Source organism: Larus michahellis, chromosome 3 (assembly GCF_964199755.1).
Source record: "Larus michahellis chromosome 3, bLarMic1.1, whole genome shotgun sequence".
Taxonomy (NCBI): Eukaryota; Metazoa; Chordata; class Aves; order Charadriiformes; family Laridae; genus Larus; species Larus michahellis.
Genome location: NC_133898.1, coordinates 123,714,902 through 123,730,668, shown reverse-complemented (window position 1 = coordinate 123,730,668; position 15,767 = coordinate 123,714,902). Strand labels below are relative to the sequence as shown.

At 43.3% G+C, this 15,767-nt stretch overlaps 1 protein-coding gene across 1 annotated transcript in view; it reads right to left on the bottom strand.

Annotated features, from left to right (window-relative positions):
* The window catches only part of FKBP1B (FKBP prolyl isomerase 1B), a 46,366-nt gene extending 44,317 nt beyond the window's left edge, over positions 1–2,049 (bottom strand). Inside the window, exon 1 of the mRNA XM_074581982.1 lies at positions 1,900–2,049. Coding sequence (XP_074438083.1) covers positions 1,900–1,936 — 37 coding nt within the window. The 5' untranslated portion in view covers positions 1,937–2,049. The remainder of the gene's footprint in view (positions 1–1,899) is intronic.
* Between the last annotated feature and the right edge of the window lie 13,718 nt (positions 2,050–15,767).

Genomic DNA, 15,767 nt, shown 5'->3' with positions numbered 1-15,767 from the left:
ACATCCTTGTCAGAAAGCTAGAAACCGAGGATTCAGATAGAAACTGAGGCTCATATCTTAGTTGGCTTTCTGGCCTCTTTAGTCTGAATTAACATGATAATTTATGCATTACAGGGTGCATCGCCGGGTATAAAACATCAAGTAACACATAAGCTATGTACTTAGATGCCAAAACCACCACGAGTAGTAAATGGCAAGAGGACAGGCTAATATGATGAAGCAAGATTTGTAACATGAAATCAAGAAGATGGTGCTTCCACGCATCATCTGAACAGCCTTTTTCATCAGCTTGTATTTGGCTGCAATATCTCTAGCTGTGGGTTGCACAGAGCGCAGTACAATAGGTATGCAGTCAGGGCACCACTGTAACCCCAAAGTGAGTTTCATCTCGTTTAACTTTAGCCATCTAAACCATGGACAACTGTCATATGCAGTCTCCCGGGCTTCCCCTATTGACAGTAGAGAATTAGCAGTGCTTTGAGAGAAACCCAGCCTATCCAGAGAGAGGAGAGATGAATTATTCTCTGGAGATGACTACAGAAAAAAACCTAGAAGACTGCTTTAGACTAGCCACCTAACCTGAGAAAAGTTATGCAATATGAATCCTACCCTTGGTAAAATAGGTATTATTCAAATGATGCACTATGACACAGAGATCTGAGAAAAGGAGTATCAGACCTTTCTAACACATATTCTGCTGTGTGAGTATAACACCAGCAAAGTCAATGAAGCCACATAAATCCACATCAAAGCTGAATTAAAAGCAGAGATTCTCAAGACCACTGACTAGCTGTGGTTTTAAGACAGTGTTTAAAGTCAGCTGATTTTGATTAAGACTTGCAACCAAAAGAACTAATCCATATAACCTTATTTGGAATAGCATATTGCTTACAAAGACAGCCTTGATATATTCAATAGCTAGAAAGTACTATTATGAGGTTGAGTTCCACCCTTCTTTCCACTCTCAACCCAGCAACATTACTTATACCCACATAAGTATTCTGCTTTTACATCTGTGCAACCAAGAGAAGAATTTGATCCCCAGAGCTAAACAGCACAGAGGGAAAAGCCAATTTAAAAGCATACACAAAGAAAGAAAAGATACTGGGCCAAGAAAGTTAAGCTGAGATTGACTCAAACAAATGCTTTATGGTTGTGTATCAGCCAAGGATGAATCTGGCCTATTATATACATACGCATGGCTGTATGTTAAAAATGACGTCCTTTTAAAAAAACCCAAAAAAACCCAAACCCCAAAAATCTTATGAAATGATATTACAACGCCACAGAAGAGCAGAACGCCACGAATTGGCTCTGGAAAGGAGAACCTGCGCCAGGCAGAGGTTATCGCCACCCGGGCTGCACCTCAGCCCTCGCCAGCATCACAGGTTTAACCGGGAGGATGCAGGCGGGCCGCCGGCAGGGATGCTGACACAAATGTCCGGTGGCCCCCGGCGAGGCTGGGCGAGGAACCGGGGAAAGTTTTCGGCAGGGCGCTCTCCCCGCCGACCGCCCGGCCGGTTTGTGCAGCTGTCAGCGGATGCCAGAGAAAAATCCCTAGCCCCCCTGGCCGCCCCTGCCTCCGCCGGCAGCCGCGGCGCTGCCGCCCGGGGAGCCGCCGGCTTCCCCCGCCGCCGCCGGGACGCCGGGCGGCCGCCTCGCCCCGCTCCCCCTCTCCCGCACCAGGGCTGGGGGTGCGGGGGCGGCGGCGCCTTCCCTCCCGCCCCCCGCCGCCTCCCCGCAGCGGGACCCCGCGCTCCCTCCTCTGCTCGGTGGCGGGGACGGCGGCTCCCCCCAGCCTCGGAGCTCCGTGCGACACCCGCCGGCTCGGGTCGCCAGTGGGACCCGGGCACCCCCGCCCCCCGGTACCGCAGGGCTGCTCCTCCCACGGTGCCGTACCGTCTCCCGGAGAGATGGTCTCGATCTCCACCCCCATGGCGGCACTGGCGCGGCGCGGCTGGGCTCGGCACCCCTCGGCGCGGCTGGGCTCGGCGCGGCCGGACCCCCAGTGCGGGCATTCCCCTCCGCCGCCGGCTGGCAGGGGCCGCCCCCTCTGCCCGTCAGCCGCCCGCAGCCAATGCGGGGCAGGGGCGGGGAGGCCGGGGAGGGGCCGCCCGCCCGGAGCCCGCGGCGGCTGAGGGGCGACCGGGGCCGCCCGTCCGCATCCCGCTCCCTGCCGTGCGGAGGGGCTGCTGCCCTCCCCCGGGCAGGGTTCGCCCTAGCGGGGTCCCCGCCCGGTGGTGCCCGGCGGAGCACTTCCCCGGGGGTCTTGCCACCGGTTCCCCCCCATCCCCGTCCGACTGTTCCCGCTGAGCTGGGGCGGGGGCGGGCCGGGGTGTTGTGCAAGCGCGCTGGGGCGGTCCCGGGCACCGGGCAGGCGGCGGAACCGGGCAGCGGGACCCGCCGGTGGTGCCCCCGGGCACCGGCAGCAGCGGCAGGTCTCCAGCGGGCCACCGACAGGTACCTCGAGTTTCACTGCGCAACACAATGTATAATCTGCTGTCCTAATCCGTGTTTTCAGTAAGAAAATCTATCTATGTATTGCTCTGTGCCTCCGTGATGTGAGATGACAAATTCAAAAGCCTGTGCAAGAGCTACAACTACTTCTGACAAGTGTACCTAAAATAGGTGAAAAATACTGTTTCTTCATAAACTACTGTGTATATGAATCATGGAATCATAGAATGGTTCGGGTTGGAAGGGACCTTAAAGATCATGCAGTTCCAACCCCCCTGCCATGGGCAGGGACACCTCCCCCTAGACCAGGCTGCTCCAAGCCCCATCCAGCCTGGCCTTGAACACCTCCAGGGATGGGGCATCCACAGCTTCGCTGGGTAACCTGTTCCAGTGCCTCACCACCCTCACAGGAAAGAATTTCTTCCTAATATCCAATCTAAATCTACCCTCCTTCAGTTTGAACCTGTTACCCCTCGTCCTATCACTACATGCCGTTGTAAAATGTGCCTCTCCAGCTTTCTTGTAGGCCCCCTTCAGATACTGGAAGGCCGATATATAGAATCTCACAGTTTCCACTGACTCTAAAGGAATAATTCTGGTTACAGTTCTGTGTGTTCTGGGTTAAAAAATGAAAATGGAACTTCAACATCATCAGTTTTCCAACTGAAAGAGCCATCTAATTCCAACCTGTGTTTCTCTGACATGGCTTTTCAGGATTTTTATCTGTTACAAACTGGATTCCATTCAGGAGTAAAGATCTTTATCTACACGGGGCAGTTGTCAGGATGATCAAACTGGGGAATTACTGTGTTTTTTTGTAGCTGTAATAATGTGGCCCTTGCATCTACACTTTGAACTGTACCGACCATCTCCACGCTGCTTTTCACGCTATTCTGATCAGACTGTCTGTTCATCCCCATGCTTTATTGTATGTATGTTTTATTGTGAGTCAGACACTCCAAAATTACTGGGGCTGGCTGGATGAAGCTCCCCAAAAAGGGGGCGAGTGAGGAAAAAGCATGAAGTCACATGAGGACTGGACAGGGATTACTTTAGCCTGGCTCCCATCCCAGTTAATTCTGCACCTGTGCGTAGCATATATAGAATAAGCAGGCACCTAGTTCATCAGAACAGGTCTGTAACAGTGCAAATTCAGAAAAGGTTTTTTTCAGTGCAAATCTCAGAAAGTAATTTGATTTCTGATCAGTAGAAAGATACTAAAAATGCATTTGAGAAATAGGAAAACGCCAAGCAGGAGATAAGTGGCACAGAAATATTAAGAAGACATGAACATTGCTAATTCCAGATGTGCCTCAGAGTCATTACAGAGCAACAAGGACAGCACAGCAAATACTGAGCATGCAAGGGGACTTACAAAGGGAAATTCTGGGTACCCGGTGTCCAAGTAGGGCCCTTGACTTTACAAGAAAGGGCTGCTTTTATCCAGGCTCCAGGTCTACGTCCTCCTAGACAATCAGAACATCAGAAGGCATAACTCTGATGAATACAAGCAATTTTTACTTTGCTGGGTTCCCTGTAGCCTTTATAAGTACATGCTTCGTTTGGTCAGGGCTACACATCTCTCCACGATGGTGGAAGAATAGCTCTTCCCAAGTCACAACTTCTGACAGGAGGAGATTGGACTCAATCACATAATAGATATAAATCAGAAGGGACCACAGAATATCTACGCCAAGCAGCATCACAAATAGCAGGCCTTAAACACAGATCCCAGCATCCTCAAGTAGACTTACAACCGTAACAAAAAAGCAAAACCCACCAGCAGCAAAATGCATAAGCCACAAGAAGGGGTTAGAAGGGACTAAGCAATGATCCAGGTCTAAATCTACAGCATTTATAAGCGTCCTATCCCATGGCCTCTTACCCTGTGCTGGGTCCCTAAACACAGACATATAGCTTCTTTTGGGCATCAGCTAATTAGATCCCCTACACTCCTATTCCCAAGCACATGGTGAGACCAAATTCCAAGACAGAAAAAGGATCTGTGGAGGGCATCTCAAAATTGTTGGGCAAATATTTTTTAAAATCTTTGTCACCGCAGATATTGAACAAAAAAGAATGTTATTTTTCACCTTACTGTATTCACCCGAGGCATCGAGGTCCTTTGAGGAGGACACTGTTGTTAACAACTACACAGCATATGAAGATCTCGGAAGAGAAGACTGAAACAAGGAATGTCCCATATCTTCAGGAAAGCCTCTGAAATACAAAGGAAAGTAGTTTAGGATTGGCAGAGAATTGGAGGAGAAACAAAGAGGACAAAGGGGCTAAGAGGAAAGTCCATGACGAAGGAAACTGCTAAAACCAAATTACCAAAGCAGACCAGGAGATTAGTGTTTTAAAGAATGCTCTTTGAAAGCTATTGCATGACATCCACATCCTCCCCCTTTGAGATCCCTCGTATCTGTATCAAGGAGAAAGTCCATTAGTCTCAGCTTTCAAGGCTCTGTAGAGCTCACCTTCCTGACCAGCGGTTTACCACAAGACCTTCCAAGAGCACGTCTTTCTGTCCTGGCAACTAAAACAGCAGCCTGGAAAAGCGGGGGTGTTCTCTGAACCCTCCTTCCTGAATGTTATGATGGAACCACATGACTCCAATGTCTAAGATTCCTCAGTGGTCACAAACAGGACAAGCTGATCACAGTCATTATGAGGTTTTGCAGAAGCCCCAAACCTCAAAGTTTAGCAGCTGAATATCTCATTTTCTTTAGTTAAAACCCCCACAGCCTGCACTGTTTACAAACTATTTCTGTATTTCCTTTTTTAGGAAGACAAACAGTTTTCAAATGTTTAGGGTGGTTTAGTTTAGTTCATAGTTTAATTCATAGTTCCCATGTTGTGAAATCCCATTCTTCACTGTTTTTTAAATCTACAAAGAATCTACAAATCATGTGTAATAGATTCCATATGCACATGAAGAACGCCCCTGGAAGGCCAAAGCACTAAATTGCCCATAAGCGGAAAGCACAAATTCTGCAAACGTATAAATTCATGGAGGTCACAAAAAACCCCAGACGATACACATTTCCCTCAGCAGCATCCATGGAGAAGGACTCAGCGTTACTTTGAAATCCAACCACTGTTCTATGAACAAATAGTGAAAGCAATCTAAAAAATATTTTACCAATACTGACCTTTGCCCTCACTGAACTAACATGCACCACCAAGTAATTTTAATCCAAAAGTGTACAGGACATGCAAAACCAGCATCCCACCGGAAAAAAACCCAACCAAAATAAACACCAGCCTGCCCAGCTCAGCAGGTCATGTCACTGCGAATGTTCCTGTGCATCAGTAGTCTTGATAAAAAAAAGAAACAGAGAGTCAGGCCAGACTAAGCGATTTCCCTCAAAGCAGGTCCCCAGGGCAATTCTGATAGTGTACCTGCAGTGACGGCCATTTGATGAACAGATCAAAACATACCAAAAATCTCAACGTGCCTGTCACAGGAAGGCCGTCTCTCTTCTCACCACTGCCGGTCACCACAGATCTGCACCACAGTCACCTCCTCCCAGATGATACTTGTTCCAAATGCCCCCAAACAGAATAAAGCTTCCTCCTGAAGCAATTATTCTGAATCCTCATCTTCCTCTTGGAACTCATCCACATCTTTATCCATAGTTTCCTTTTGCAGCTGTAGTTACGAGTGCAAAACTGCAGCTGGAATTTTTCAGTAGCACTAAAAAGCTGCCACCTCTCTCGGGCATTCTCTCCTGCCTCACCGGGCTCTTCCCAACTCCGATATTCACTTATTCTCCATCCCAGCACATAAATGTGAATCATTATGAAGGTCTTTGTCCTGATCTTCAAACCCTTTTACAGGACTAGGTCAGGTCACCTCAGGTATGCACGGGGAAGAGCTCCAGCTCATCAGAATATACACCACCAGCTGCAAGACAATGATATTGGTAGCTTACACTCAGGAATGGAGGCAAAAAATTCCACAAGACCAGGACCTAATTAACAGAGCTTGCTTCCAGAAGAGATTAACGCAGTTTACCACTTACAAAAAAAAGTGTGTTTAAATTAATGTCTTCAGATGGACTTACACTCTCACAAACTTCTGTGTTCCCAGTACAAGAAAAGACACTATCATACTGGAGCAAGTCCAACCAGTCCAATGTGGTTAGTGGCTGGAGAATGTGGGGAGGGCAAGAGGGCTGGGTTAGTTCAGTCTGCAGAAGACAAAGCTAAGGAAGGATCTCAGTTCCTGTCTACAAGTATCTAATGGGTGGTGGAGAGGATGGCGCCACACACTCCTCAGAGATGCTCAACAAAAGGACAAGAAGCAAAGGACACGAGTCACAGCAAGGGAAATTCTGACTAAATATAGTTGAAAAGTCTTCACAAGACAAATTATCAAACACAGCCTTGAGGAACCTGATTGAACTTTGAAATCAGCACTGTTTCAAGCAAGCAGCTGGACAATATGGCCTCTAAAGATGCCTTCCCCTAAATTGCTTTATGAATCTGTAATATTTTTTCCTGCAGAATGAAGAAGAGAAGGAAATAAAGAAGTGGTAGTGAGGTTAACCACACTTCTGAAATTGACTGCAGGACCCTAAATCACTTTGGTTCTGTTTGCAACGCATGATGCTCCAAAGTGGCTAATCCATCTACTGGGCACTGCACAACGGTATGTGTAAAAAGTAGCTAGATGCCATATAAATATGCAATTGCAGCATCCAGCCAGGCTAATTAGCATGCATGCAGATTGCTGCACTGATATTGCTGCACTGCCTACCATTTTGAAGGCAGCTTGCTTCAACTCTGAATTGCTCTGTGCCTCAGTATTTCACTTATATAACGAGAAAGATCATTCTGCCTTGTCTATTTAGATTGCAAACAATTCAGGAGCAGAGGTCCTCTTTTATTATAAATAAATGTAACACCTTGGGGCCCAGAGCCTCAACTCAGGGTCATGCAGTGTGGTCTCACAAATAAAATTTCCAATAATAACAAGATCATAAGCAGACAGCCCAGGAGGATTAAATTTTCTCTTCCATCCAATCTTTCATAGCAAAAATGGATTAAAAAATTTAAGTAAGTCAATCTTTCAAACTGAACAAAACAAAACTGGAATCACATCTGTAAACAGTAAACTAATTTTTCCAGCTCTGTCATTTCCTTGCCATGGAAGTTACAGAAGAAAGTCAGTGACTTTGAGAAACTTTGTATTTACAGTGCAACATATTTGCTGCGTTCTCCAGTAAAACTCTTTTCTCTATAGTTTTGGTATTTATTCTGCTTGTTGAAGAAATGTCACTGGCAAGACGTATTGGAAGCAGTTCAAACAATAGCAGAAAACCAAACAAACCGCAAATATTAGCTACAAGCTTCTGATTAGTCTTTCGATGATTTTGGAAAATGTAACTGTGGAAAAGAAATTAACTGGCATTCTCAATCCACCAGATAAATGAATCAAGGGAGCTGGGTAATGGATTCAGAAAATTAAGGCTGTATTTGTTTTCCTTCATTCTGCGTGCGCAATTCTAACACTAATGAGTTTCTAGAACCTCCCAATCAAAATGAGCTGAAGTTATAACTAAAAGATGAGGAAGCAGAGAGGCAGGCTGTCCACATACCAGGAGAGCTACCAGCAGGACAGCACAGAAAAATTGCTACAAGTTGGGTGTTTTTTGCATGATACTCCAGGGACAGCTTTAACTCTAGGTAAGTGTCAGCAAATCAACAACAAGCACTAAAAATCTCAGGCTTTTTATATTCATCTCTAGGACAAACACAAACACTAGTCTTTCAGCTCCTCATCACGGCTGACCCAGCATTTGGCCTTTAGCTCTCCTACGGAAAGGCAAGGCTGAGTCAGCCCTTCTGGGTTTTCCAACTTTGTAGTTAGGGTGGCTGAATCCTGGAAAACAGGTATTTAGGTTTAAACTGACCCTCAAGCAGAAAAAAATTCTAATCCTTCCTACTAGTGAAGTAGGACAGTGTTTTTATTTTTTTCCTTCCTTTTTTCCTTAATTTAAAGGCCTTATCTGAGACAAAATAGAAGGCGAAAATAGAACCATTGCAGCCTTTCAGTAAAAATTCAGATATGACAGGACCTTCAGTACAATTCTACCTAACACTTAAACTAGCCTAAGGGTTATGGATTAAAACCATCATCCACTATAGCTCTGTTTCAGCCTACACAGAAAGTTATAGGTGAACTATTTAAAAAAAGCAGTTGGATACCAGCACAGTGTTACCCCTGTTTTATTTTAATTACCAGGTTTGTGTTAGAACACATTCACCAATATATTTGTGTATGTTGTGGGGAGAGGGGCAGGGAGAGTCTGCTGGGTCTAACTAGCAAGAACATTTCTAGGGAAGACCAAGTCACAGGTGGTTTGTTACAACGGTTTCCAAATACAGCTGGGAGGCAGCTCTCTTCAGGTATTTCTGAAACTGCCCCATAATCATCCCTGAAGTAGAACAGCTCTACCAGTGACCGCAACAGCAAAACTATGCATGTAACCTGGCCACCAGGAGTGTTTTCATCATACACACTCCATACATCAAGCAAAATTAGATTCAGAGAGAGACCCCACGATCCTTCAGTGTGCTCAACTATGGTTTAAATGCTTGAATAGGTACTGGAATCCACATGATCCAGGAGCAACTGATTTTGACACATTTGATGAAATTTTCCTTCTAGTGCACATTCCAAAATAGATGTTGCTAAGAGTTTGACTCTGTCTACACTGTCAGACAACCAGTTTCAATACAGGGTTATGTCAGGCTCATACGGTCTTGACTTACATTACAATAATAAATTATTTTCTGAGTGTAGACAGAGTTTAAGTGACCCTTACAAATTATCAGGCTGGGATAAATATGTATCTGCTAAAAATATTACTATCCTTTGTTCTTCTTCAACTCATTTTCAAATGAGAGTGATCTATTTATCATTTAGCCATGCAAGAAGTTCCTGTTATCTGATGTGTTTGGTGCAAATGATAAAAATATCACTTCAGAAATATAAAATTACCTCATCATGTAAAAAAGAATTTACTAATAAGAGACATCTTCAAAACCAAATACATTTAATGCTTATGAAAGAAAAAGACTGGCATAATTTGGAAGCTGAATGTTGACTTACAGATGGAAAGACCTATTAGATCATTCATTCCCTGTCTTTGCCAAGACAGGAATGTTTCCTCAAGAACATTTCATGCTCTTCTGCCTCGTCTAATTTTAATAACGTAAGTACTAGAGTTTCTATCACTTTCCTTAAGATTCTATTCCACACAAACACAGCTCAAGCTCAGGAAATGTTCCTTTTTAAGAACACCATCAAAAACTTGTTTGCTTTATAAAGCGAGCACAAGAGGCTGGCATATACAGATGGGAGCATTAAGTCATAAAATAGTGGTCTGAGACAGAGAGGGCATTTAGCGGTGGGAGAGATGTGGGGTGTAGGAATCATGTACTCTAGAAAGGGCTGTCAGGGGGTTGATCATTGGTACATATACATATACATATGCATATGCATATACATATCAATACCCAGGGCAGGGGGGTTGGAATTAGATGATCTTTAAGGTCCCTTTCAACCCAAACCATTCTGTGATTCTGTGATATGCTAGTTGTAACAGACATACATGAGATGACTGCACAGCCATTCCTTGGCATTCATCTGTCCGTAACCATGTCCCATCTGAGTACTTCAGCTATGCTCATAAAGCAAGATTCATTCGTCTATTTTAGGTGCTTTAGGATGGAAGGAATCATGCCCTAAAAGTGTCTGCTTCTCACCACTGACTTTTAAGCAGGGTCAGACTTAGACAACTATAGTGTGTACGTCTACAGATATGTTAGTGAGGCAAGGCTCAACTCAGATGCCCAGTGGGAGCTTGGGTATTACTTTCACATAGGCAGCCATATGTATATACCTCAACGTAGAAATGTGCATTTGTGAGATGAATCCCACTCCTACAATTAAACATGAAATGAGTCTCATTCTCTGTGACCATGTTTGCCTTACCACCCTTTATGTTCTTTCCTTCCTAATTCCTCACCTATTTTGCTTTAGCATTGTGAAAGCCAGAAAAATATTGAGCCCAACAGTCTTGCTGGGAGCAAGAATGAAGTGGCCTTCTGAAAAGGTTTGATTCTCTTCTCCCCACCCCAATGAACCGCAAGAGTCTCACTCTAAACCACAAAAGGGAAGGCTTGGGAGATTAACAAATGCTCCGCCAACTCTACTCCCCCACACTCACTATGTTAGAATTGCATGATATTTGCCTTTCTATTACGGAAGAGAAGGAGTTCCAAGAACCACAAAAGTTCCATCAAGAGGACTGTTGACAATGCTCTTGCAAGACTGATGGATAGCTCGGGTTGGAACGATATGATGGAGCATCTCTGGTGGCTTCCCTGAGATCCAGGGGGATTTCAGAAATTGGAGGTCACACGTCGGAGGACTGGCTGCAGTCAGTCATACAGTTACTACATTTGGAAAGCTGACATCTAGCAGCATATCACTGAGTGTGGAAGTGAGTTTACAGAATTTGTGAACTTCTACAAGAAGCTGCAAAACTTTTGTCTGTACTCTAGCAGTGCCTCCTCCATCATACGTGTCTCCATCCTAGATGCCTTTATTTAGCAGATGACAGATCAAGCTAGCCTCTTCCATTTGGCCCTGGCAGTCACTCCAGGAGGGTAAGACTATGGCACTGCAAGTATAAAAAAAATAGTCTTAGAAAGAAGCTGTGACTTTCCTGCCTGATGTCTCCTTATTTGAATCTAGCCTGCACAGAAAAGGTCAGGGCCTTTTACCTTTACATAATAATTTGCATAAGTGGTTTTTAATAATCAAACTTTTTAACAGTTTTCTTAAATATATTTGTGTAAAAATTACAATTTTCCATTAGATCTTTCCCACTTTATGTGACACGCACACAAAACCACGCTAGCTACTGGGTTAAACCCCATTCTGAGAGCAGTAACAGCACACAGACATATCACTGTCAAAAAAATGCTGATTTACATAGTGTGATCAGTAGATCTGCTCTGACAGATTACATATTTTGTATCTTCATTAACTGTGCATCATTTTTACATTCTGTTCCAGTTAGCTAGTGACAGATAACTATTTTTTTAAATCAGATCTCAAGGCGAAGAAATGTCAGTGTGGAAAAATAAATACATAGCTCAAGCTTCTTGAAAGTGTTGAACTAAATGACACATCAACTTAAGTTGGTGAAATCATGGTGAGTAGCTTTAAATAGAAATATTTTTGAAGTAAAAATACCACAAAGCATTAGACGTTTTATAAAGCTGAGATGAATTAGTATTAGAAAAATTACTACTTTTATGTTTTTATTACATATTGAGCCAGATCTGTCTTCCTCTGAAGTCACCAGGAATATTAACATCAAATTAATTAACTTGAGCAATATTTAGTCTGGAAAGAGTTATTTTACCATGAATAAAAGAGAAAATGAAGTCTGAATCTCAGCTTTTCCAGCAAGGCACTGAACTCAGATCCACAGAGATACTTAGATACTCATCTCCCATTGGACAAGAAATAGCCAGGTAAATATATTTAAAGAGCCTGGAACTCATTAGCTCTGATCTATATTGAACTCAAAATGTATTCACCATCTCCCAAGACAGGTGAATAGTACATATAGCAATGTGAGAAAACAGTGCTATAAAATCAGTATTATAAAAAAGGATAGCTCAACCTCTGCAACAATGAGGGCTGGATTAATTTTCCAGCGTTCATTGGGAACCATGGGAACTCGTAGCTACTAACTAACAGCTATGTGCAGCTCGGTGGGTGGTGGTCAGTTTGGGGCTCTGTACGCTACTTCTAACCACCTCCTCCAAAGCAACAGAGTCTGGCTGGCTGGAATCACTCTGCAGGACAGAGCCCGGTGCCACCAGCTGAAACACCTTGTTTAAACGACGGGTGACATTCTGATCTGAGTTATACCAAAGTTAATCAGAGGCACAGTGATGTTAATAGGATCAGAATCTAGCTCAGTATCAGTGTAAAGACTGTGGTTGGTCACTGGAGCGTCTCAGATTACTCACAGATTACTCTTCGCATTGCTTTCCTGGGTCTCAAAGGAAAACTGCAGTATTGCCAGGACAGTTTTCAGTTACTGGCCTTTATTTTGAGTGTGTGCCATATAGATCTGTGCATGCCAAGGTGACACAGAAATACTATTTAAATCTTTTACCAGTTTCTGGAAAAAATACGCTGGCTGAATGAGGGGAACTTGTTTTTCCCCCTCTCTATTTTTATCCTGCTTTCAAAAACGAGGCTGTGCCAAACAAAAGTTCGTTGTCTCTTTCATTCACTTTGTGCCTGCATCTGGAATTTGCTTTGATCCCAAGTATAACTTGTTTAAATTCCGTAATCATGGCATAATTTATGTTTTTTTTTCCTTTTGTATTATCTTACAAGTCTTCCGTTATTTACATAGTTTTTTAAAGATACACTCTGAAAGGTAATTTATCTCAAATTAGTTTCCTCATGTATGGTGTTTATGGTGGTACTAGATAATTCTGTTCACACAGAAGTCTCTTGCCCACGTTATCCTCTCCCACTGAAAAACCACAGAATGAACCACAGGTGGAAATTTTCCTTGAGATCCTCAAGCGTTGTCCTAATGGAGCCTGAGGTTCAAACTTGAATAAGCCTTGTGGTGTGTCAAACCCTGCAGATTTCAAGGAACTCGGTGCCTTAGGGAATTAAAAAAAAGGCCACAGCAAACTCATCAAAGGTTTTGCGTCTCTCCATGAGTCTGGTTTCTAGTGGGCCTCACCTCATATTCACTGAAGTTGTATTACAAACATTCCTTGCAGTCAGAGATCTCTGAACCTCCTGTGCTTTAAATGAAGCGTGTAACTCCTTATCCACTAAGCACCTTTATTGATTTGCTTCCAGACTTTCTAGGAAAATTCTACCATAAAGATGTTATGTGACAGGATACAGGAGGTGAATAAACTTGGTGAACTGAAGGTGCTCGGGTTTGGGGGAAAAAAGGTCTTAACACTGGACAAAGGAGAAATCAGCTATGAATATATCATGCCTCACTACCTCGTCACCTCACTACCATGCCACTGAAACTTTGTGGATGTTGTCATTTTTATATCTGAGTATCTCGGAGAATTAACAAGTAATAAACATGAGTACATCAGATGAAGTCCTAGTTCCTAACGCTTTCAGAGCTAGATGAAAACCTCACTGTGGCTCTGCCACAAATATTTTTCAAGACTTCAGTGTTTGTGGGATATCCTCAATTCCAAACTTGAGGATGATTCTGTTACTGGTAAATCTCATACGTGCAGTCTTGTATCACCCTCTGATAACGTCACAGACGCTGCCGAAGAGCAGATGCATGCTATGAGAGATGATGAAATGTAAAAAAAAGCAAAGAAAGTCCAATCTTCCACATGAGTAGTCCATGATCGCGAGATGTCTGCATAGCTGGCAGAACACACAGCATCCTCAGTGAAACATCTGAGCATTTCAGTCATATCGAGGCAGAAGTTTCTGCATCCAAGACACATTTTAGGTTGCTAGAATCCAGCTGCAACATAGTTTTGTTACAGTATTTAAAGTACCATTCAGAATGTAGATGAGATGGCTGTGCTAAAGAATAGCTTTATCAGTTTCAGTAAAACACATTCAGAAGACAGCAAAGCAGCATTATTTTAAAGCAAAACAAAAATGCCTTACACAGACTCTGCAAATTTGTGGGGCTGCTGGGACTGTATTTTAATGTAATCTATTCATTATAACTACTCTGGGTAAAAAGCTACCACTAATATATGACTGTAATCCTGCTACCACTTTGAGGAAGTGCAGAACAGAGTTCCTAGTGAAACAGGTATGGCAGTGTGGCATCTTAAGTGTGGCCTGGGCATCTGTGTCAGCAATGGGTAAGGTAAAATCACTAAAAAACATGGTTTCGCTGCAAGCACAGACAGGGACCAAAAATTTAGGAGTATTGCATAAAAAGGGATCTTCTAACCTGCTTATTTAACTTTTTAACTTTTACCTCTTCCAGTCATCACTGCTGGCTTGTCCCTGGTGAATATAAAAGAAGTTTTAATTTGGAATGTAATTTTCATGAAATAATCTACAAAAACCAAGTAGCTGTGCATAAGAATATGATATGACTACAGAAATTTGGAATTCTTTATTGGTACTCGCCATCCTCAGTAAATACACCTGGAAAAAGGCTACTGAAAAAATTCTTAAAACACAGGTCCAGCTGCCTTCAACAAGAGGTCTGGTTTTTTGCAGGTAAATACTATAACAATATATAAAATATAAATCAGCCAAAGATGCAGAATGTGTATAGTTAAGTCTTACATCTTTAACCATAGTGATTATACTGATAATTTGCAAACCTTGGTCCAGGTCTAATTTATGCAGATTTATTTTTTTTCATGTAAACAGCAAGAGACGCAAGTTACATCAAAGCAGAAAGGAGATGCTGGCAGAACAAGAGCTACAAGAAGATGCTGAGGATGGGATTCAGTTACCTGTATATAAGCTTCTAATGCCATCTTAGACAGTCTAGGGACTATCTAGGGATCATCTCTTTGTTGCCAGCTGCCACTCCAGAATGGTACTACTCTTCTCCAAGTCCTATGCCATATCTGCCAGCCCAGTGTGGCTGTTTCAGATATCCCAGGCCACTGAAAATAGTAATGGTTAGTTATATTTAAGTAATGAATCCCACACTGACAATTTATGTTCAGCGATATGCATGCTCTGTCCAAGCTAATCCCAGAAAAGGATGCACCAAGGAGGGAAGAACGGAGACGCCCAAGGTAGTCCATCCGAACCAGCTCTGGTCCTGAAACAATGCAGACAAAACAAACTGGTGTATCCTCACATGGCCCCACTGTGTTACATGAGTTTGTTGGTTGGGTCTTTGCCAATTCAAGGATCTTTGCATGATATTATGTTACATACTGTAGAAACTGCGGTTTAGGGAAACGTGACAATTTTGGCTTCCTCTTTGCATTTTGGCTATATCATGAGGGAATGGTCCTCAGATACAAGCCTTCCGAGGAAGACCAAGAAAGAAATCAATATGTATTTGTAGCTAGGAAATCTGTCCCAGTAAAATGAACGCTAATCAGCTGTCTTTGCATTTACGCTATTTTGCTTTTTTCAAAAATCTCCCCTTCCTGCATTCTCTTGTAACCACTAACAGAACAGAACATGATTTCCCTTTTCTACTTCCCTTTCATAGCCACTTAGGATCTTGCATCTTTGAAAGATGCTGTCCATCAGAGATTGCAATCTGCCCCGT